The 25,114-nt window shown below is 35.0% G+C and overlaps 3 protein-coding genes across 3 annotated transcripts; 1 reads left to right on the forward strand and 2 right to left on the reverse strand.

Annotated features, from left to right (window-relative positions):
• Positions 1-2,857: 2,857 nt before the first annotated feature.
• Positions 2,858-4,053, reverse strand: LOC109535261. Its single transcript, XM_019901147.2, has one exon. The coding sequence runs from the start codon at positions 4,000-4,002 to the stop codon at positions 3,133-3,135; it is 870 nt and encodes a 289-aa protein (XP_019756706.1). The 5' UTR covers positions 4,003-4,053; the 3' UTR covers positions 2,858-3,132.
• A 10,896-nt stretch (positions 4,054-14,949) lies between these two features.
• Positions 14,950-16,631, reverse strand: LOC109535123. Its single transcript, XM_019900950.2, has 3 exons — positions 15,919-16,631; positions 15,323-15,538; positions 14,950-15,096 (listed from the first exon to the last, which is right to left on the reverse strand). The coding sequence occupies exons 1-3, from the start codon at positions 16,481-16,483 to the stop codon at positions 14,993-14,995; spliced, it is 885 nt and encodes a 294-aa protein (XP_019756509.2). The 5' UTR covers positions 16,484-16,631; the 3' UTR covers positions 14,950-14,992.
• Positions 16,632-20,492: 3,861 nt separating this feature from the next.
• On the forward strand, positions 20,493-21,947 carry LOC109535109. The gene is made up of 3 exons (XM_019900934.2): positions 20,493-20,942; positions 21,253-21,507; positions 21,563-21,947. The coding sequence occupies exons 1-3, from the start codon at positions 20,663-20,665 to the stop codon at positions 21,895-21,897; spliced, it is 870 nt and encodes a 289-aa protein (XP_019756493.2). The 5' UTR covers positions 20,493-20,662; the 3' UTR covers positions 21,898-21,947.
• Positions 21,948-25,114: the final 3,167 nt, after the last annotated feature.

Raw genomic sequence — 25,114 nt, forward strand, 5'->3', positions numbered from 1 at the left:
AAATTGCAGTAACTTTTTAACGCAAAAATAATTAAGCCATCAATTAATTAACAGATTGTTATATAAATGAGCAGCCAATAGGAAATCGTAACGTAATTAGTAACTCTGCGACAGTCTAAACGGTTTGTTTTTACCGTTTTAATTGTATAAGTTGCAGGAGCAACAAGATTTCGAAGAACTTCTTGTTAAGAGGAAAACTAATTAGTTCTACATGACATCAATTGCTGCCTTGCTCAAGCAAATGAACTTTTCGGCATTGAAAGTATGGGCTTAGAATTGAATTGAAATTGAAAAGCTTGGGAAGTTTCCTTCCAAAAGTACTTTAATTGGAGTCTTAAAATTCCTTAGGTGGTGAATCAATTTATTCGGTTTTAAAATAAGCTATCGAAGAAATAATAAGGCAATTATAAGAATATAAAACATTTTTAATTACACAAAGAGAAACTGAGCTCCCAGATGGATACCAAATAGGCAAAAAGCGATTTTCCTATTATTTCCAATCCTCTTTCATCGTCATTTTGTTGATATAAATCGTGCTTTTTGACTTCAATTTAATTTCGTAGCGCTTTGTGACTGAAAGGCAGATGTCTGCTGTTGGAAGCGGCTAAACGCAAACATGCTTTCGTGCGTTTCTACTAAATTACCACGTAAACATCGAAAACGTGTTGTTTAATAATCGCTGTATCATTTTCAACTGTGACATACAAAAGATTCGCATATTGGATGATTTAACTAGTTGTTAAAACGACAGTGTAAGTTTCTAACTGCAGATCTCGGAAAATACAACGATTTTTTTTCTACCGCAAAGCGAATTTTAAACGATTTTGAAACCGCAAAGTGAAAGAAAGTAGAAGTCGCCAATTAGCTCAGCTGCTGGAAATATAACTGGGAATTCCAATTTTTATGGTTTTATAGTCAGTTTTAAAAATTCAGCAGCAAAGTTCTGAAAATCAAATTTGTTACTACGTCTAATTAGCAAGATAACGATATTGTCAGCTGAATATGTTAAACATTTAAAGTGTTTCATTGGCAAGTAAAACTTTTATTTTTTGGATGGACAAGTGCATTTGCTAAAGTTTTATTGGCATTTTTACTACCACATTGAACTAAAAGTGAAATATATCTTGCTCTTACCACTTTTCTTAATTGAACCGTATTAGTTTCCTAATTAAATATATGAAAAATTGCTAAAAATATTACTTAGGGTGGACGATCAACGCTTTTTTTGCCAAAGATGCAAGGAACAAGTTATAATTTTAATTTCCTTTGAAATTATTTATATTTTAAATAAATCGAGTTCATTAATTATTATAAGTATTAAACTGATTCACTAATGTAAAACCGCCATTGGAAATTGAACCAACTACAAACTTATTATAATTTACCAAAACAGGTTAATGGCAAAATTAAAAATTAATGTAAATAAAACATCTATATTATATTCGAACTCCGTTCAATGTCAGAGCTAGAAGCTGATTGGAAGCTCGTCAGTAAATAACATATTGTTGCTTCCCAGCTGCGCTAAAACTGCATGTAATAAAGATTTGCATGCATTTCTTTCCATTTTATAGATATTGAACGTTATTTGAAACATATAGGATTTACGGTTTATCGCTCCCTGGAACTCGCTGAAACGAACCATAAATAGTTGTTATTGCGTTATTCGTACCAATACGTACGTAGGGAATAGAACAAAGTATTTTACAGCTAAATGGGTTAAAATTGTCGACTGTCGAATACTTGTAGACATTATTTCAATGCGAAGCACGCTGTTTTATTTTATCTTATTTTCTAAAACATAAAAATAGATCAAACCGTCGTTTCTTAGTCGATTTTGGTATAACTGACTTCACTTCAAAGACACTACATTGTTACTTAATTCTTATGTTAGTTCCGTTGCTTTGTCTTCTGTTACAAACGAACTTTTCATATTTTTTTATGATAATTATACCTTAAATTTAGAAAAAATATCAGATCCTAAAAATATCACCAAGGTACAAAGAAAAACTTTATGAATAAAATTGAGCCTGGATCATGCTCAACAACTCAGCAAATTTTTAAGTGGCAACTTATTATACTTTCCTGTACGCGACAATTTCTGCGGATAACTCTTACACATTTTAATTGTAACAAAGTATGTTTTGTGATCGGCAATTAGAATTTGAAATATTCAAATTAAAAATGGTCTGGCGTTTTCAAGCAAATCAGCAATTTGTTGCTCCTAATATTGCGTAAATACATAAGGCAGCAGGACTCAGTTTAAGGACTCGAATCAATTTTTAATCTGAATATTCAAATCCCTTTTGAGTTTTGTAATGACTGTTTATCCACACGAGTCAAGTGCTTCTTTCTTCAGCGTCTGTTAAAACATCAGCAATATATCACTTGTTTGCATTAACACGACATACGGTCATTCCGCTTGCTTATTTATCGAGTAGTACACGAGTTTTTATCTAAAGAAAGTTGAAGAAAAGCAAAACAATATGCGACCTTCTTTGTGCTAGAAACCCAAATGCATGAAACGGAAAATCATAAATAACCGATACTTTACTAGAGAAGAAAAAAATAGTGCCCACCTACCATGTGTCCACATACGCAGGGTCCACGAAAATGTCGAACTTTCTCTACGAGCAGCCAATCAATCAAGCTCATGTGCCGATTAATGACAAATTTAAATTTCAGAGGGCCCCCGAATGATTTAATTGCTTTCCAGGCAGGTTAATACGAAAGAAGATTTTTATTTAAATATCTTCCCACTGTGTTTTTCTAGGACACATTAGGTGCGGTCTACCGTTAAATTGGTCAATGATGCGTTTTTACTGCTTGGCTAGTGGACGTGGAGGAAAACACAACAACATCAAAATAAAAACTCATTTATTTGCGCCTTTGATCGGTTCAATCTAACAGATTTCTTAGAGCTATGTAATATCGTAAATAATGTGTTTGTCTGTTGGTAGGTCATAGTCTTGTTCGTGTTACAACTAAGCTTTATTTTAAAATAAATTACATAAATATCATTTTGTAAGCCGTGAGCTAAAGTCCCTTCAAGAGCTATGTCATGGAAAAATGTACAGCTGTTGCTCTTGCTTGGAACTGGGCTTTCGGTTGAAGATTTGGCAGGTACTGAACTATCTACTGTTGTGTCTGCGCCTCTGGCTGTTGTCCTCTGTAGGCGAGCTGTTGAGCTTCCAGGGACCTTCCCCAGCCTCCATGTCCTGAACCGCCGCTGAATCCTCCTACATCTCCTCCATAGCCGCCTCCATGCCCTGAACCTCCAGCGTAGGCCACTTCGTGAGTGTTGACGTGACTGCTGGTATGTTGTGGATGGGAAACAACTTCATAAGTGACATGTTTTCCGCTGTTCTGGCTGGCCAGGAGTTTCTTGATTCCAATGATGGAGGACAATACTAGGGCGATTTTACCAATCAGCAGTGCCTTTCCAGCCAACATGGCGATAGCCCAAAGAGCCAGTTTTCCTAGGATTGCAGCTTTCAGGGCAAGAGCGGCCATCAAAGGTCCCATGTTGCCGCCCTTCTTCTTCTTCTTCCTGCCCTCTTCCACGCCGCTGCCATCGTCTTCAGCAATAACATCATTGAAGCTTCTGGCGGTCGATTGAACGGCATTGACAATTTCGCTACCCTTCAGGTCAACTTTGATGGTGTGAGTATCCAGCCAACGAGCCACGCGATCGAAGACAAGAGTTTCGATGGAATCGTCACTGTTTAGGGCGCGAGGTGCACCATCCTTATCACTTCCAGTTTTGATGATTTGTACTCCATCAGTCACTGTAATCGTATCCTTTTGGCCCAGGGTCTTGTCCACGAAGTTGTAGATCTTGTACTTGAGACAGGAGAGTGAATCTTTGCGTAGACAATCGGTGTAGACGGCGTCCAACAAGTCGTTTTCCGTCTGAATGGAGTTGCTGCGAGCTTCTTCCTGCGTGGGAAGAGCTTGAGACACGACCGCCGCGCACAGGATCACAGAAACTATTTTGAAGTTCATCGTAGTGATTTTCTGAATGATGTGATCTTCCGGCCGGGTTAAACTGATATATAACAAAGTCTCCCTCCCCAGTGTCGTCGGGCCCATACATTTTGGGCCTGTGGATTATAACGAATGTACCGTGGAACCGCTTTCTCAAGTCGCGCGCTCTAACCTCGTTTCATGCGCCCTGTGCGATATCCGATATGCACCTCTTCGGCAGCGTCTTCCGCAAGGTGCCGACGGTCATGGCGAAGGTTAAGCTGCAGCAGACCGTGAACAAATCGAAACGCTTCTACCTCATGTTTACACCGAAGCTGTTTGCGGATATGTTATGTCTAGTAGATGAACGTGCTCGGAATGAAACGCAAGTGCATTTTGATTTATCCATATTTTTTGTTAGTCTTTGAGGGATGTTTGCCAAAATTGTGTCTGAATGGAGTGTGCAAACGGTGATGATTTTGGTCCTTTGGACTCGTGCATGTTCAGTTCCTGCGAAGTACCAAGCCGGGCAGCTGAAGTAAACTATATTTCCCATACAAAGTCATATAATACTTGCAACCCAAACTTTTCTAGTCTATTTAAGCAGTAAACGAGAAATTTTTACAATGCCGTAATTTATTTTCGTCTGGTGATTCATTATTTGTCTGGGTGGTTCTGATGAAAGTAGTGGAAACAAATAATAAAAACACCCAGTTTCTTCACTCCATTAATATATTTCCACTTTTGCCCCTTAATTACCAAAATCACGCATATAACACAGAATGAGAACCGGTTAATTTATGAGCATTTTTTTAATTAAAATGCCTCTAATTATGTTTTGCTGCTTCTTCGAATTTCTAGAACTGACTAATTTATTTCAGGATATAAAGTTGATGTGGTATTTCGTTGAGTAATAACAAAACTCTTTTAAAGCAGGCAATTTTGGGTTCAATGTCTTGTTTGTTATCGTGCATTTGAACGGCAAATCTTTGATAGTTTAATGGTACACAAGAGGAAACTGCCGAATATTGCATGTTCAGTCAAATAGTGTCGCATGTTAACTGTATTAAGTTACTACTGCTGGTCTTGGGGTGTAAATGCGATTAACCGACTCACAGGTAAAATCATCAGCCCCAACATTGTCGTTCCGCTCGAACAGAAATATTTGTAATTTTAATAAAAAATACACAAAATTGTTTTGGTGTAAGTTGAACTCAACATTCAAGGCAAAAAAAGTTGGAAACCGATATAATATTAAAATATTTTTTATTCTAATCTTGCAATTACCAAAACTGGAAAGAGTCCTGAAAAAATTGAAGCTGCAATGTAAAATTTTCCAGTTCAAAGTGTTCAAAGTGTGAACCTCACTTGTAAAACGTAAAATCTCTCTTCGATTGAACTGAGAGGCAAACCAAGCTCATATTGCACAAAAACGTCTTGCTCCGTTGACCGCCTAAATTCCAATTTTGGGATCACAGTTTACTACAATTCAATAAACAGTATGTTTCAAAGTGCGTCAAGAAAACGTTTTTAGGGTCAATTAGAAGTAGAAGTAAAAATGAACACGTTTCTATCGCGATTCAACCACATAAACTCTATGGGAAAGCCAAGAAAATGATCGTCGATAATCTCCAGATTCTTTGGCAAGTCCTTAGGTCAACCCAGATAGATTTTGTCGATTACAAGCTGTTGCGTAAAAAGAGGAAAGTGGTTTTTAAACAAAAACCACGCAAGTTCAAATATCTCATTATTTCTAGTAAATTAACGAGCAACTTAACGATTTAGTAAATTTTATTGGTGAAAGGGTCAATTTCATTCAATAGGAATCTTTTGTTTAATTTGTTTGTGCATGTGCGTAACTAATGTTAATTAAAAACGTTGGCTGATGAAAGCGGAGTGACACAGAAATATCTGATGTGTCGGATATTAAGAAACCAATCTAGTGAAAAAAACAATTTGCTAATATTTTGCCATTGTTCCAATTTCATGTTTGGACATTTCACATTTGAACTGCCTAACAATAGATAATGAGATTTAAGTATTTTTGGAATTCTTTCACCTCTGAGAAGGTTTAATTAAGTATTTAAGCTTGTTTCAAAGTTGACATTTTTATTTTGCTCTTTTTTATGTGATTCATTTACTGCTCAAAAATACCTTATCACTTCTACTCAGGGGCATTTAATGACCATTCAGAGTGAGCGTGGAATGATAAATCACTAATAAATCAAAAGCTTCATCGAATAATGCTTTCATGCAGCGTTATTTAGCATTTAGTCGAAAATTAACGATTCCCTGAGCTTCGCCCTTACAAATGATTGTCCCATTGGATTGTATTAACCTACATCATAAAATATGACAGCGTGGACGTGATTCGACTTGTTGTTGTTTTTCTCAGTGGATATATGAATTTTAAAATTGGCTATTTTGTTGTATAGTGCTTGAAAACGCTCATAACATTATTGATCCTCGCTTGGTTCAGTTTCGTCTTTGCAATATGTATTATGGCTGAATGTTGGAAAATCTGTATGTATTTTTGCGGATTTCCAAGGCTTGAATCGTGTTCCTTACTTTACAAACGTTTGCTGGAAAAAGGTTTAGTTTAAAGCATTTCCATATAATTAAGGTTTCCAGGCGTAATTGCGTACCATTGCAGGATAAAATGTTTCCATATGTGTTTTTCTTTTGAAACACCATGCAGATTGTAGAAAAATGTTCGGATTCAGTTAAAATTAATTCAGAAAATATTTTTACTTGGCTTTGGCTAGAAGTGATGGACTTCTTTCCGACTTTTCGAAAATAGTTTTGTTAGAACGCAATACGTGAGCATTGGAGCTTTAAAAATACTTCATAATTTTCATAGTTGTTATTTAGTAGAAAAAATGCCGAAGTTGCGCCAGTCTAGCATTACAAATTTTGAAAATGGGTAAGTAGCTACGGTTCATTGATACATTTCTTACAAGTTTAAATTCAGAGTCAAAGTATTTAATTCATTTTGATTTTATATGCGCGTCTACATAGTATTAATTCTTATTTTAACCCTACAACTCTAAACCATTTTTTTAAATCCCACTATTAAGCGGACACCTTCAATAACTCGACAAATGTAGTAGAATCATGAGTGCCCGGTTATAGAAGTATGACTGTATAGGTTGCCACCGGACAAGCAATATATAGTTTCATGTGGACTTTGGAAGCGTGCGAAAATATTTCAATTCCTCAATTTAATTTTTAATGTTAAATTTCTAAGTTCCCTGTGCAGAGAGTTTAATTGATTTGCGCCACCACCATCAACCAAACAAGTACAACACATTTGCGAGGCACCATCCTCATTAACTGCGTGTTCTCTTGGATGCTTAACTTTGAAAGCAAACAAAGACACCTTCAGTTGTCCATAAAATCACCATTAAGTAAAGTCCTCCAGTAGAAAGTAAACCGACTTTTTCCCATGGCAAAGAACCGCTCCTGCTTTTGCATCCGGCATGCGTTTAAAGTAAAAGTGAATGGGCGGATGAATCGCTTGTTCAGTTTGAAGTGATTTTCATAGGTCATGACCTACACTCGAAGACTTATGGAATCTAAACCACGATATCGCACTTTAGCATGTTCAGTGATTGATGCGTGCATTCTAAAGTTTTCTCCTGAATTATTAGTATTCATAATTTGCACGTTCAATCGGGATTATTAATGCATGTGGACTGCCGGAATTCGTTAAAATCAACAATTAAAATTCATTGTTTGGTAATTATGTTGTGGATTACATAGAAGCCCTATTTTAATATTGAGTTAAATTATTTAGTGCAAATTAATAGGGCAAATAGAATATAATATTTGCGTTCAAAAACTGTTACCTGAAACTAGTTAAATTCAGGCCTGAAAGCGATTCAGAATTTAACAAACTTTATTATCTTCTCTGCCTTATCTCAACATTTACTATTTAAGGCCGTATTTTCTCATCAGTTTTACAAAATTGTGTTTCCAGTAGCAAAATTGTACATAGCTCAACTTTATTGACTTTAACGAAGATAATTATTCGCATTCTAATAACATAAACAATAGCTTTACGGGCCGGCTCCAAATGCAAATAGCTTCCATTCATAAAGGCAATAAGACAACGCAGGGCGAAAACTAGGGTAAAAATTCCCGAACAATAAGATCATCATTGAATCATTCATAAATATCTCCTGTGCGAAGCAGTTTTAAACAGTTAATTTATGTAGAAAGTTTTTGACAGTATGCAAAACCATCTAGAGATGATACCAAATGGACTTCGAGGCAATGGTCCAAATGTTGAAAAAATGTGTGTACAGTTATTGATTAACATTTCAACTATTTGGGTTTGGTTCAGGCCAACGGAAAATTCATAGAATAGAAAAGTAAAAGTGAAACGAGATTTTTTAATGAATAACGAAAAAATCAAGCAATTTGGCTGCCAGTCTAAGTGTCCGTTAAAAGAAAACTGGCGTATTACGTTGGTCAAACAAACAATGCATTACACTCTAAAAGTTGGCACTTATTGTCGATATATTTTGTTCGATATGGCAAATAATTCAAAGGCTGTCGTTATTTAATACGTACTAAGTACAGTCGACAAAGTAATAATGTGAGTAAAGCATTGTGTCCGGCATACTTCCTAAGTAGTTCTATAGGTGATACGCTGACCAACTGTTTTCTAGCCGATCGTTTCGAACGAGTAAATAGGCCGTTTCAAATGTCTAATTATTCTGGTTGGAATGTGTTTTCAATGGAGAATGGAAAGTTGACCTGTGAATCACTAAATATGAACATCCAACTTCAAAGTTTGTACAGACCCAAACGGGAACAAAAGTTAGCAAGAGATGTATGTTCTCATTGAAAACTGAAATAGTTACATAAAATCAAATCGCCAGAATAAGGCTTTTTAATTTATACTCGATTTTTTTCTAGACACATTTGAAATTATCTAAGCCTATTCTTTAGCACCTTCAGTCAAGGGCGGATCCAGCTTTCAAGTCAGGGACAGGCTTCAATTCAATTATTGACGGATTTTATCCTTAAATCTACCCAATTGTTATCAACCGTATTAAATTTGTAAATTTTTGAATTATAATTGAGATATTGTCAACACGCTAAGACCATCATTGATGATCACAGATTGATGAAAGAAAGGCATTGTAGAGCTAACGGCCCATTCTAACAAACAAAATCATTCGATTGAATTTAGAAATAATCCTCTTTCGAGAAATTTAGGTACAATTTTTTATTTATTACGAATACAAAAAGAAATAAACTTTAAGCAAAGCCACAATTAAAAAAGGAGCGTCTGTAGGCAAAAAATACACTATTCCAAAAATTCGGGTACTCGACCATTAAAGGAACATTTTTGACTGAGAATATTTTGCTTGAAAAATCGTCTATTCGGCATTAGTCTTCATAAATGGCAACTTTTAAAACTAACATTAATTTCTCACATTTTTTTTTTGAAAAGTTGCACACTCTCTGAGTTCTAACTCGTTTAACTCCATTACTGTTGCCGCTATGTCATATGAGACTGGAATAGTTTTTATAGCTACTTCTTCGCGCCTTTTGAGGGTTTTGGAAGTTTTGAAATGTCTTGAGATTTGCAGAAGCAGAAGAATGGAGTTATAGGCAAATATAACTGTCGAACAGTTACCAATATTCAGGATTAATTATCTTCCAAACGGTTGCTAATGTCGATTTTTCCAAGACAGCTAAACTCTGGCGAATCTGCCACGTGTATTCGCTAATCTAAAGCATTTTTTCTTTTTGAAATATTTCCAACAGTTGCTGAGTTATGGGCACACAATGTGGATGGCAGTTTAAATCTCTCTAACTCCAAATTCCATTTTCTACGAAACTACGTACGAAAACGATGTTATTGAAAATTGGTATTTTGGTCTAAATTAGCACATTTGCGGATTTCAAACAAAATCGAAAATTTCCAAAATGAAAAAACTTTTTCCAATTATTGAGCTGCTCCTAAAAATATATTTTTGTGTTTGGCGTTTTTTAACGAGCTTGTTAAAAGTTGTTGAATTTCTGAAAGATTATGATAATTGAACGAGTTACAGGGTAAATAGTGCAAGTTTGAGAGTTTTACGCTTGCCAATTTTCAGAGCCCATTTCGTTCAAAATTGTTGCAAATACAAATTCTTATAGACAGTGATTGTGTCTAGAATACATTTTGCAACAGCAAACAGCAAACAGTCTGGTGTTCTAACTTAAAAATGAGTTAATAGAGGTAAAAATTCGCATAATTTTGTTCTGGAAATCGTCTTTTTGATCCTCAAATCATCATGACCTCCGAGTTTTTCAACCAGTTGCAATTTTCCGTGATGCAATTTTTATAGAAAATCGTACCTTTTCAACAAATTTCCAAATCGGCCCGATATTAACAGTTTTTGAAAATTAAAATGCGAGCTTAATTCTACAAAGAAAACACTGATAACATTTGTGTTGAAAAATCGTTTTCGACCGTCAAACTCTTATGACTTGAGTTTCTGAACTTATAGTATAGTATTCTGTTCAATTGGTGCAAACTCTAAGAGACAATGCTTTAATTTTGAAAATAATAAACGACAAAAAATATCAAGATTTCAATCCAATTAAGTCCTAGCAATTTTCATTAAAGTCGCTCTTCTTAGTGGCTGCTTATTACAATAATGATTATTTAATCAATTACAAGAGCAGTTGGCCCCAAAATTTCAATTCCAAAATTAGCTGCATAATATGGATAGTAACATCAATCTACAATTATAGTTGGATATCAATATGCAGTTCTATATTAGATTCGGCTGACTAATGTAAATGGAAATGTTTGCCATTGCAGGCGGGCGATCCATTAAGCATTTAGCATAACTAGGTAACACATGTTTTTACGAGCAATATTTTAAATTCATAACTGTACAGAAGTCGTCACGTAGTAAGCGCGTATCAGATTTAGAATTAATGAATTTGAACATACCTATGATATATTTACGTGTCAGTTCAGTTGGTTGATGTCGCTTTTTTCCGTCTAATTAGCTCCTTTAATTTGAGCTGTATTCTAGTAACTCATAACATGTGTTAATGTGTATAAAGTCTGCAAATAGCTTCAATTTGCACTATTGGAAAGGACAAAAACATAAATTTACAGGCTTAAAAGTGAATGTTAAGAACGCATAAACTTATTGCAGTTTGACTTTGTTGAGCATTTTCTTTCGTGCCGCTCATTTTGAACAACAATTCAATTGCATTATCAATTTATATAATTGTTGATAAAATGCAACAACTATACTTACTTTGTTGTGTTATTTAAGTGTGCTTGTTTAGAAAACTGATAATAAAATAATGCTGGGAAACCGCCAATAATTTCCGTAAAATATTTTTCTCCAACCTGCCCTCAAAGCAGTAATGCACTTGAACCACTTTTAGGATTTCGAAAGCGAAAAAGGGCACATCTGAAAGTTGTCCATCGCAGACCAAAAACTCTAGAACCAAGTGGCTCACGCTTAAGAAGGCTTGAAGAGAAAATTCCCTTTTGTAGTTCGATTGAGGGTTTTATTTTAGGGACTGGGTGCGAGATCAAAGGACGACTTACATTTCGTGATTCCCTTTTCGCTAAATATAAGAAACCTCATTTCAAATCATAAATGTAAACTGAGGTGTGAAAAAGCGGCATTTGGATGCTGAATTTCCAATTTTCCTTTGTTGTCTCACACAGGGCAAACTCGGATCGTAAAATAGAAAATTTACTGTCGAATTGAGCACTACTTTAGCGGTTTTGTGGACGTGGAAATATCTGTGACGGTTGGCAAGTTTAATCAATTTGAAACTTTGCAAATAACGAAACTGTAAAAGAGATTATATTCGATAATTTTATTTATGGCGCTGAAGAGTGAGGCGTTTGTACAACTTAATTTATTACAATGAAAGTTTGCCAGTAAACAAGAACGAAAGGCGGAAGATAGATTTTAAATGAATTTGTCTACGAAAAAGTTCTTATGTTTGTTATCTAGAAATATAGTTGTTTTGAAATTGAAATGTTTTTTAAGAGAAGGGATTTAAAAAAAGTTTGTGTTTATTTGCCATGGAACGTTTAGCTAGTGCTTTACAAATTAATATTTTGAAAATTTTTCACACATTTGTTTATTTCTTTATTCGTCGGCCCCAAATAGGAATATTTGATTTTCAAGTGCTTTGTCCAAGTCAGAAAAAATGTTAAGTTTAGTTAAGTATAGTTAAAGATATTTGAAACTTGGGCTTTCTTTGAAGATGTACGGTGACTTTCTGCGGAAACTTGTTATAATTCCCGGCAAATCTTGCCTAATGGAGTTTTAAACATTTTGCAAGCGTTGAGCTTTGAACACTGAAAAAGTTATCGTCTGTTCATTTTTAAAGTAACTCAACTTGGTCAACTGATTGAAGATTTTCTTGTCAGTTTATTAGAACCCCAATCAAAATACTGACAAATTCCTTCACATTTATAGATATTTCTCTTACATTAAAAAAAAAATAATTTAAAAATGTCTTGGATCGCTCTCTTTATCATTTTGAATATAGACATTTTTTACCGAGAAAAATTTCAGAATGGAACAAACCATTACTAAAGATGTGCTTAACAATTGAAAATAACCTACAGTTAAGTTCAAGTCAGAGAACAAGTGAAACACCATAATTTGAACGCACGGCCATCCAATTGATGCAAGCGATTTATAGAAATTAAATTGCAAGTTATTTCCTGAAATTGCATGCAAATTGTGCAGATCTAGATCAGAGCTAAAATAGCCCAATTACATGGAAGTATTCCTTTCAAGAAATTCGTTAGTAAGTTTGAGGAAAAGGCTAAAGTTATTTTGCAATCTCACTTCGTTCAAGGACTTTCTTAGAAGCGAATGTGTTGCTTTAAAGTTTCTTAAACCTCAAACGGTCTTACAAAGATCAGTTTGCATTAGAATTTTTGGATTTGAGTTGCGCCATCTTCAAATTGCAACCAAAACTGAAATAACGCAATTCTAAGTGGGTACTGCATGGGAAAGATTGCTTAAGTCTAAGTACCCAGTTAGTTCAGCAATTGTCTGCTAGATGAAAGTTCATTCACGTTTTGCGCCGCTAACTATTGGAAAGTGACTACAGGTACCAGCGAAACAGCAGAAGATTGAAAACACCTGCAATTCTGAGGCACTTTTGAGTTACAGCTTTTTCCAGTTGAAGTATTTTCTGCAACGAAAAAAGTGAGCAAATCACAAAAAAACGAGCTGATTTAACACGGTTATTTTCTTCTCAAATAAGGCCAAAATTAGTTAAAATTGCTGTTGAATAAATAGAATAACTGCAGGTATTATGGACGTTAATAGTAGAATGTTTTACAATGATAACTTGGAGTATGGCTCATTATTTCATGCCCACTGAAATCTCACTGTTCATTAAGAAAATTGCCCGTGATTTCAGGTGGCTAAAACGTCCACCAACGAATGGAAACGGACTTTAACTTAATCATGGCTTGATACAGTTTTAATTAAAAGTCATCGCAGGTCCTTAATATGTATTCTCTTAATGAAAAAGGTTTTCCCTTCGTTCATCATATCATTTATATTATCATGTTTTCGTGACTATCATTTTCGGCTTGAAAACCTTGGAAGACCCGTAAACTGTGTCCTTTAGTCGGAAAACTCTGCAGGTTTGATTTATTCAGCAGTTAACATTTCCACATTTGCATGACTTCCAGAATCATCCCATCATCAAATATTTGCCCCAATTGCACTCTTGTAACGCTCACAAATAACCGCAACCTTTTAACGCCAGAAACAGCGCAAAACATGAATCGAAGGATGTGAAAAACATCGACAAAAGTGGAAAATCGAGGTGTAGATTGATGATTTTACAACAGAACGTATACGAAATGGTGTAAGAACGCACAAACAACAAATTAGCTTTAAAGGCCAATTGTGTTCAAATTAATTTCCCTAATTAATCGCTCTTTATTAAGAAATTTTCCTACGATTTGCCGTGGTTAAAAGTTTGCCAAGTCAAATGAATCATCCAGCTTTGATTAAGGCACTGGTAAAGCTTGAATAAAGAGCTGCCGCAGATGGAGAATAGTTAGTTCCACAATGAGCTTAGTTTTGATAAATTGAGAATTTAGTCTTATAGGCGAGCGCGTTCGGCGGCAAAAGAAACGAAAAAGAAAGCAGACTTTTCTTTACGACGGTGTAGTAAAACGATAATGAATCCATCGCCCTCTTCAGAAAATGGAATGCTCACGCAGCTTTCTTCTCTTCATCTCATACCAAAAAAACCAGTCTATTAAATCGAGGACATTATACATCTAGGTGAAGAAATCCGATTCATTGATCTTTTATTATTGAAAAGAGAAATTAATTGAGGGGAACTCGGGGAAAATTACACCGCACAAGTGCGGGCAACGGCCTACAGCTACAATTTTATTCAATTTTCTCATAAATTATAAATGATTAAAGAATACGTTAATTGCCAGTTGCATACGAGTTTTGGCATTAATTATACTAATTTCATCAATGATTATTGAGCATGCTTCAAAAGACCAGAATTTGGTTTTTTAAACATCCGAAGCGAGCAGAGTGGGGCTAGATTAGTAATTACCAAATAATGATAATATAAACTGTTTCAGTAAAGTGGTGTCCGATGGTGCACCAGCTTCCTCTACGAACAATCCATACAAGAGAGAAATTTATTGGAATTTGGGTCAATGTTACATTAAAAGGCGGATATATTAAAATGTCTTTCTGGGTTTATTCTCCAATTAACTGCTTAATTCCAACTCATTTCAATAGGCAATTTTCCGAACATTTCAATTGGAAATGGCATAAACAACGTGCAATAAACTGCCGAAACATTCAGCGATTAATAGACGTGATGAGTTTATGAGGGCTAATGAAATGGTGACGCTGAAAAACATGGAAAATTGCTTTTTCTGCAATAAAATATTTTGATGACAATTTGAAAAGTGAGTGATGGAATGAAATGGCGAAATAAATAAATAAATAATTTAATAAATTACAAAGACATCGCTAAACTAAAGCGATTTGTACTGCTCCCATCCTTGATAAGCCATTTCGATGGCTTCCCTCTTCTTTCGATGGTATTCGTGACCGTGACCAGCGTGAATTACATGGTGACCTAAAAAATTATTTACTTCTTACAAATTGAGAATTCTGTTGAATGTAATTAGTCTAGATGATTGAGTGCTGTATTAAACTGCTAGATCTAATCAACTTTGAAAATTTCCAATAAAGACCGACAGTGCATTAAATTGGGCTTTTTGTGGACGACTGTAAAGTTCATTTTACCTGCTCCATCGTAGTTTTTTAGAAGCCTACCAGCTGTGAAAATCTGCCCAACTTACCACCGCCGTCATCATCATCATGATGAACCAGCTTCTTCAGCCCGATGATGAGTGAGAGCATAAGGGCCAGGGCTGACACCATAAGAGCTTTCATGGCCAATAATCCCACCCCACCGATACCGAGAGCGGCCATCAGTTTCCCCATCATCAAACCCATAAGCATTACTCCTCCGCCTCCACCGCCTCCGCCGCCGCCTCCTTTACCACGTCCTTCGTCTATGTTATTTAAACAGATTCATATAGTGGTTGATTTTTAAGCAACAATAAATTCTGCAATATCATTTTTGTAGTTTGATGCTGATGAGTTTACCGTAGGTGTTTTTAGTTGATATGGAGCAAATTTGCAATGATAATGATTTAAAAATGTGTCTGTTTGATCACTCTTTTCTTGAAGGTTTGTGAAGCAAAACATTCAACTGATTATTGCTAAGGACGTTTACATAATGTTTTTATGCAAGTTTGAAGCTATGATGTTTCAAATCTTTTGTGGCAAACAGATAAAGTGACAAAATGCATAGAAAAACGCGTCAGAAGCCAGTTATTTTCAAAAGTCTATATCGAATCAGTTACTGGCTTTGTTTTTATCGAATACTTACTCTCGTTCTCCTTGCTCTCCACCTCATCCATTGCAGTCTTGAAGGCCCTTCCAAACCCTTCGCCAGGCATCAGCTCTGGTAGGCGAATTCTCACTTCATGGCTGTCTAGGTAGTTTTCAACTGCTCCAATCAGAGTGGCATCATCCCCGAAAGCCCTTGCATCATTCTCACTTCTCGTACTAATAATGTGCACACCATCACCAAGTCTCACATCCTCAGGCAGCGAATTGATGTACTGGCGCAAAATTTTCGACAAAATCGTAATTCCATTCGACCCTTCAGCCGTAGCCAATGTTGCAATTAATAAAATAACACTGGTCAACACGAAGAACTTCATGTTCCAGCAGTGACACCGACTAAAATGTATTAGGTGCACTTCTAAACCACTACTTATACGGAGCGAAGTGCAAAAAATTAAAAGCCAGTTTTCTTGATAGGAATTTAGTGGAGCATAAAAATCTGGGGAAATATAACAAAATAAATAATTAGATCGAGATTGTCTGCAGCATCTTATCTGACCTGGTTTAGGCGCAAATAGACGGGATTGAAAACTGATGCAGTTCATATTTACATGGTGAACAAGTAAGGTGAATGGCACAGAACATCAGCTATTTACTTCTTGAAATTGATTGCCAGTTACCAATGAACATTTCATCAAAGAACTTGCTGTTTCTTGGATTCCAGAACATATTTGTTTTCGTAAGTTTTGGGTTAATTATTTTATGGCTTCCTTTGTTAAGTTGGGAAGCCCCCTAGCTCAGTTAACACGGTCTTCCACCCATGAGAACAGTTGCTGCTTGACGAAAACATTTAAAAAATCAAGCAGACGCACATAATCAGAAATTGTAACTTCATGCATCAAAATTGCTACATTTTATGAGAAACTAATGATTAGAAAAACTCTCTAAGATTTAATGGACGAATGTTTTCAGCACGAAATATTGGTACTACTAAGGAACCGCAAAATGAGAGAAGAAAGTGTTTCTCTGCTCCACACTGTACATCTGATTGTTAATTTAAGTAATTGAGATAAAAGTGCGCACTTTTTCTTTAAAGACCTGCTTAATGCGGAGCGAGAAACGGTCGAGAGACCAGAATGGAAACGCATGTTTTTTACAATAAGAGAAATGCTCATGAAATGCTACTCGTTTGGTTTGGTTACAAAATAGCCAAACCCTCGTGCCTGAGGGCTTTCGATGTAAAATTTAACTTTGCAGATCTGTAACAGTTCGATCAATTCAGGAAAATCCTAAACCTCCAGAAAAAACCGATTCTTTCTCCCAAAAGTCTAATGTCAATAGTCCAACAAGAATCGATTTATTCAGAATTAATTGCTTTGCGGTTTTGATTCTCCATTCACTGGAGAGTGAAAAAGTGAAACCGGGAGTTTTTACGCGAGCGAAATAAAGAACTTGGGCAAATATTTGCCATAACTTTTGGATGAATTCAACATGTCGAGTAGCTAAACGCACCAATAGGTTAGTAGGTAACTGACCAATCTTTTTTACTTGATTCGTTCAAAACATGAATCTAAGGAATTATCGAGTTTCCTTTTAAGCGATGGAATGTAGACCAGTCGCAGGAGGCAAAAGTAATTTATAAACAAGATCAGCGGACAAATTGCTGAAATTTTCATTCATTTCCCATGCCTTAGAGCCGTTATTAACATTGAGAATCTAGCCCAAATAGACTGCCAACATATCGCAATTTCAGTCTTCAAAGCTACATCAGCAATTACCTGAAATTATCCATCAACTTTTTAAGAAATTCCCCAATACAGCCACAATATTGTTCTACTTGATAATCGTGTACTTTGGGAACTTCCAAAAGCATTCCCGGGCCGATTTCAGGCCTAAACGGATTCATTAACATTGTTGGTTCTGGCAAGGAGCTACCTGGGAAAACTTCCGATAATAATCGAGCCCGTTTGAAGGTCCCTGGATTTATCAATGTATAATAATTAACTCCAGAAAGTTTTGGCATTTTCCCGCAAGGGAACTGAGGAACCTAATAATTGCTCGTGTCTTTGCAAGTTTAGTAACGACCTTCTTATAGACAAGCTATTTGATTGGAAAATTAATAGGTTTATGTTTTGTCACTTGCCAGGGGCCCAAATCTGGAAGATCCTACTGAAAACTGTTGTACTGTAAAACTGTTGCAACTTCGATTTGCCAGTATCTGACAGCTTTAAAATCAATTTTTTTAAATTCTGAAATCGAATTTCGTGAATTTGCATTTGATCAACTTAAGCAGATCACCAATAAGAAAATTCTACATTTTCTACTTGTTACCTCATCTCTTTACATTTTGAGGTAGTTTTTTGCCGATTGATTAATTAATCCATAGCTTTTGTTAAAACCCGTCCAAATTATTTAGTAATTACATTATTTGACAAAATCTTGCATTGAGTTCCATTAATTTGTTCGTTCCCAATTTCAAGTTTTCCGTTGTGCAGTTAAAAAACTAAACATTTAATGTTTGATGTTATAAATTTTAGATTTTACGCTTTATTTATAAGATTCCGGAGGAAATCAGCGAGCTTAAAGCATTAATTTTTAAGCCCAAGCAAGCACAATGAGGCCTTAGTTTCCCAGCAGCACTTTTAAGAATTTGTAAAAAATTTACACGTTCTGCAAATGTACGCGCATTTTATCACTGAGGTCTTGGTCACATAACTGCCATAAAACTGATTGCTTTATAAAATCCCAAAAATTCAGCTTCTAGCCAGCCCATTTCGCAACTTACGATTTTTAAGCAACGCGAACACAAAAATACTTGACTTGAGTTCTTCAAAGCTAACTTTAGAAATTTCTGCAAAATAATCTGAAGCTTCAAATTAATCACACGGTAGCACAGTGGACTCTTTAGGTCCTTTTTTATATCAGGGCCCATTTCTTAAAAATTTTCCAGCCTCTTGCCGCTTTCTCCTGCAGTTTTTTGCAGTCACACTTAAAAATTCCTCAAAACTCTTCTAACTAACAAAATTTATTGATATTTTACGTGTCAGACTACCAAGTACTTGCAAAGATAAGTCCAGCTTTAAAAGGCTCTAGCAGGCGCAGATGGGAATTTATGAATTCTTGAAATTCAACGCGCCAAACAAGGCAGCAACTTTTCAACCTCACATTTAAAAAATTCTTTAAAATCAACATTGCTGTTTGACTAAACTGAAATTCTGCCCAATTAACCGCTAAACTTCTACTGATAAATCGGCCAAAACTCAATATTTCAGTTTGCCGAGTTTCAGAATTATGAGTCCAAATACAAATGGTAAAAAATTAGGCACTTTTAAGGTTCTATGGCATGTTTTATGTGTACCTGTAATATTTTTTATGCAACCTTAGTTATTAGCATATTTGTTTCTCTAAATTATTTGGCTTGGTTGTAGAATATTTTGTTTGTTTTACATATTTCTTTGAGCTACATACATATTTTCCATTGGTTAATGTGTTGAAGTGAAGAACATTATCCAAACCCGCTATTTTTTATTGAAATTTAAATTCCATTAATTTATTGATTTGCCGTTACGCCTTTTTAAAACAATTCAATTAAGACTGCAACTATTGAATAATTAAAATCCCAACTCCCAATGTTTTCTTTATATTTATTAAGAGAAAATTTGCCTGAACATTTTATGTACGAAAAAGCCAACAGAACTAAACTATGGTAAACAAAGTTAAGTCAAAGTGAATAGTAATGGTAATAAGAGTGCTGATAACTAAAGAATTTACTTGTAAAAAGCATTAACAAATAAATTATACTGAAAATTCGTATATAAATTAAGTCATCAAAATTTATATGCCTGTAAGAAAGAAATTATTATTTGCAATGTGAAACTTTGTCCCTGAAAAAAACCCAAATTCGAAAATGTACACAAACCATGTACATACTTTTCAAACTGAACAATGGGTAAAATCAAGCAATTACTGTAAAAACTGAACTAGAAATAGGCTACAAATGTGAGTAAAATATGGGTTTGACAAAAATGTTTAGGAACTAATGTTAACTAATAAAAATATTTAGGATCTTAAAAAACCATCCTAAGGTTAAGGGATTCGAATAGCTAAAAAGTTCTTTGGGCATCCACTTTGACTCAAATTCTAGAAATTCAATGTTGGCATATTCCTTGTCGAATGTTTTCATTCTTCATTACTGTATAGCTTATCTTAAAATTCAAACGAAAAAAGCAGTGCATTAAAAGACATAGAAAACACTACTTAAGAAGTAAAAAAAAAGTTAAAACACATAGAAGCTGTAATATATAGTGGTTAAAATATATCGTCTTTTAAATGCAAAACTTCCTTCTGTTCAAGGGCTGCCGCATATATCCATTGTTTAAGCACAATTTTAAATTAGTTAATCTTAAATTATGAAAGCATTTTATAAAAAATAAAAGTGCTTAAACGAATTTCCCCATTTAAATGAGCTAATCAGAGAAACGATTTTCCAAGTCTGCTGTTGCAAATATTCCGCACTTACCATAATGCGATGGACTGATTTTCCACACCTGATAGATTTTTTAATAATTCGGCCCGATGGCATGCACGACTTTAGGAAAACATCACGCCAGCTTTCAGGGTTGGTTACCAACCATAAACGATATAAAGCGGTGCGTGGTAAATACTCCAGTTATTTTGCCATAAAACTTGGCACTTTACAACTGCAAACCCAATTTTCATTAAAAAGCAAAGTCCCATAGCCATTGGAAAACTACTAGCTTCCTCTAGCTAATTGCCATTAAAGTATGCGGCTCGTTTGGTTGGTGTTTCTGGTGGTTTTGGCTAATGTAAATGCGGGTCATGTGTGGTTAAAAGACCTATTTTCTCCCAAAGGCTTGGATTTGGGATATGGAGTGGTGTTAAAATTAAACGATAGTCATAAAGACGGGAAAAATGTGCCCATAATGGAGCGGTTTACTTTGGACTTGAAACTGGGTGATTTATTGGGTGTGAGTGTTGGTAAACCGAAGAGCGACGGTGTTGAATTGGACTTTTATGTCAATAAAGATGGCAATTTCCACGAAGGTAAGTACTCGTTAATTTTACTACAGTCATCACTTAAATCTTGTATTTACTTGATTAACTTTGGGAATTTTTCAAATTGAAATTTATTGGTCGTTACTCCACTATCTATTGAACTGTTGTTTGGCACAGATTTACCAAACTTGTGCCAAAAAACATCAACTTGACTAAAAGTTGTTTTCCAACGATAAACAACTTTCTTGGCACTCAATCTTAAGCTTCAAAATCAAGTTAAAATATTGGCCGCCATGGAAGCGACTAAGCAACAGCTATTTAGGAAATTCATTATCTTTCACAAAGAAACAAATTGTAGGTAGAGGCAAAAAAGATGACAACAGCAAACAAATGATGATACAGATGGTCATCGGCTACAAAGCGGCACTCGCCATTAGTGCAATGATGGCCGTTATAAAACTACTCACTTTGAAAGCCCTCATTGCTGCAAAAGCAGCCCTCATGATTTCCTTATTGGTGCTGATTTTGAAGCTCAAACAACCTCATTCTTCCGAAGTAGTCGAAGTCGAGCAGCTTGAGTATCCAAGTCCGCCCATCATAGCTAAAGATATTGGTAAGCATTAGGCAAAAACGGATTTTTACTCCTAAACAAAAACGGTCATTTTCAGGACCAAGTTTCCAAGGAACTGCTGGAGGATATGGAGGAGGATTCAGAGGCGGAGCTGGCCAAGGTGGCTCAGTACAGCATAATTATGGCCAGGAAGCTCAAAGTAGTAACATGTATTCCGATATAATTTACGCTCCAAGTGGAGCGGGTCTTCAAGCCAACTCAGAACAGAATTCCCCATATAATGCAGCAGATACAGAAGCTTCAACACAAACAGGCATTGCAAGGAAAGGAAAAGACATCCAGCGCAAACGTGATACTGCATACTTTAGGAAGATGCTGAGCGGATCAGCAGCTAATATATTGACTGTTAAAAAATACATCTTGCCTGCATAGTAATTCACAATTGCTACAGTCTTAATTAATATATTTATGATTTCAAAATATTTAAGGTTTTTTTTATTGATTTGTTTCATTTTGTGAATATTTGAAATTAGAGTATGAATATTTGAAAAATATTCGTTTAAGTTCGGCAAACATCATGGAAAAGTTTTGATTTGATATTCGCACAATATCAATGAATTAGCGATTCCGCCGCAGCTGAAACTTTTTAAATCCAGGGCAAGTTCAGATTAGTTTCAGATTTACGACTATTGTTCACGTGGAAAATGGCAGCAGAAATAATTGGGTATTTTCAGGACTTTCAATGCCAGTGTTAAGGTTTCGCAGAAGATTTTCTTGTTAAATTTTCATTCGTTTTTATATTTATTCGTTTATGAAGTCCGCGAATAAGTTCAGTTTTAATATTCAAAAAATTCCAGTTAAAAGTCTGATTATATAAAGAGAAAATTCCGATGTTTAAAAATGTGCAATTGGTGTTGTCAGAAGATGAAGGTGATAGTGTTTTGCATTTGCTGATGGATGTAAAAAATGCTTGCATTAAAGAGAACGCAGTTTCACTTGTAATTTGCCCAGAATGCCAAGACATATTAAGATTACGGAGTTTTAAGGACGATAAATGTTGAACTATTTATGAAGAGCTGGTGATAATCATAAAATTTTAATGTAAAAAAATACGTCTAATTTTCCGCATTTTTATATGATTTTTTACTCTGAAAAAAGATGTATGCAATTAATTTTTTTAATAAGAAAAACTGCCAAATAAAACAAATGAGCGAAAATGAGTTAAAGACAAAAATTGTAAATTGTAAAGTGCCTCAAATTGCAAAACATTTATGAATCGTTAAATAAATTAGCACTTCGATTGTTGTTGGTTAAATAACTCAAATATTTCTTATGGCACATTCATACAAGCCTAAAAACTACAAATTTTATGCAGGTATATTTTACCATAAATTTTAAAATCATTTATAAACACTGTGCATCTTGTAAAATTTTGCTATTCTTTAAATTATCTGTATTATGATATTTCCTGTGAAAAGCCGAACATTCCATAAAACTTTCCAACTCCTGCTGAAATTTCACTTTACTCCCTTGCTTTAAATCAGGTTTTTGGGGGATTTTTGTTTGATTTTGATATTGATATAAGATTCATGTTGCCGCTGGTTACTGGCTAAAGTCTACAACAGCTAAAATCTATTTAAAGGAATTGAGCTTCAACAATAATTTTTCGATAACATTTTGTTAAGAAAAATCCTATATACATTTCTAAAGTTAGACAACTTTATTAGATTCATATGAAGCGTAATGAAGTATGTGAGAGTTGTTGGTTTTAATTAAGTTTAATTGTAATCTAAATTATAGTTAGAGGGTAAAATTAAAGCAGAATTTATCCTTTTTACAAAAATGTACATAGTCACTATTGAAAGCTACATACTTTGATTTATTTACAGCTGAACTTAACTGAGGTGTAAACCACCTGAAAAATCGTGCTGTTTATTCTGCTAATTCCAGTACTTCGATTTCATTACCTCAAGCACTTGTATACAATCATTCAGACAAAACTTTCTATTTCATGGTAGGCATTCAATTTTATCTGCAACGTTGCATTTTATTCAGCAATTCTCTACTGCATTTTTATTCTGGCAAGGCTGAGTGTTCTCAAGTACCTACATATAAGTCTCGATAAACTCAACAGGACTTCGGTGAAACCAGCAAGAAGACACTTTCTCTGCAGTTATGTGAATGTCGAGAGTGCATTTGAAGGGGGTTAATTGTAATAATTTTCATTAACTCGCAGTGTTTTCTTAGTGCCAACAGTCGCTGCCATATACGGAATGAATAAAGCGCACTGAAATTGTCATCCAGAACAGTTTTCTTTGGTGAAACTTACGTGATAGCAGGACGATACTTCTGACTATTTTAAGCACCTGCACTTTTCGTATGTTAAACTATTTAGTAAAACCATATTTGGCAACCACAGGAGCTGGGGAATTTCAGTTTATTCAAAATAGGTAGTTGCTTTTAAATAATACCAAAAAGTAAGGAATAATCATCTCTCTGTGCCGTCGCTGAAACTTTAATACTCGCAGATTAAGTTCGGATTTTAAGCCTCAGATTTACGGGTATTACTGTTTTCCCAGAGGAAATGATAGCGTATTGTTTCTCAGTATCCACGTATTTGAAAGTCAGCATAAAAGTTTTGCAGGATGCTCCTGTATTAAATTGTTAACCAAGTGGGATCAATATTGTCCGGATTTAAATTCCATGAGTTAGTTAACTTCTAGTATTCCAGCTAGAAACGAGGGCGAATTCGATTTATTTATTTTCGATTTCGAACAACTGCTCATTAGCAGAAGCAGAAGGACAAAACGAACCTTTGAGAGCCCATTGTTAGGAAGTGAGAATTATTGCCTGTACATACACTGAGGTTCAGCCAATCAACCGATTTTACCAAGAAAAGCAAAATAAATAAGGATGCCCAATTAAAACCCTGCTGTCTGCTGCGAAACTTTATCAATAAAATTTCCGCAAATAAAGGCAGAAGAGGCAGCTCGCTGCGAATTGCTTAACTAGAAATTCCTGTTGGTTTAGTTTGATTTTATATAATGCTAGTTTGAAGTGCTTGTAAATAAAAAAAAGTGTTTGCAATTTTCGTTGAAAGTTCATTAATTCCACTCCAACCATTCGAACAGTTTGTTTGGAACTATTATTGAACTCGATTTAATAAAAAAAATTAGTAACCCTCAAGCATTCGCTTCAATCTACATTGCTGTAGCATTTTTGCTTGTACGATAGGGAAATCAAAGTGCTTTTTTCTTTCGCAAACAACTTCCAAGAAATTATTTATGTAGATTTTTCGCTGCTAAACTTGGATGGGTTTTTCTGAATCAATAGGCCGCATATTGAAAATCCACAACAATTCCAGAATGTTTTCTTAAACCGATATTTTTTTCCAGATTTCCCGGGAAAACTTCGAGCAATCGAATAACAGCCGAGAAAACGCTGCTCTCAGAAAGATTTTTCCAACATAAAAATTTACATTATGCTTCTTCTATTGCCTACAATTGTTTGTAATTGGATTTTGTCACTGATAGAGTGAGCTTTTGTCATTAATACGGAAGCGTTCTCAAAGTGAAGCTCAGAAGAGATTTGCATTCTTTTACATTTATTTTTGTAATTCTTTTAGAATCAACTCAGAAATCCTCTCCCG

This window comes from Dendroctonus ponderosae, unplaced genomic scaffold (genome assembly GCF_020466585.1).
Source record: "Dendroctonus ponderosae isolate FM_Combo_2020 unplaced genomic scaffold, Dpon_F_20191213v2 Dpon_F_20191213_5, whole genome shotgun sequence".
Classification (NCBI taxonomy): domain Eukaryota; kingdom Metazoa; phylum Arthropoda; class Insecta; order Coleoptera; family Curculionidae; genus Dendroctonus; species Dendroctonus ponderosae.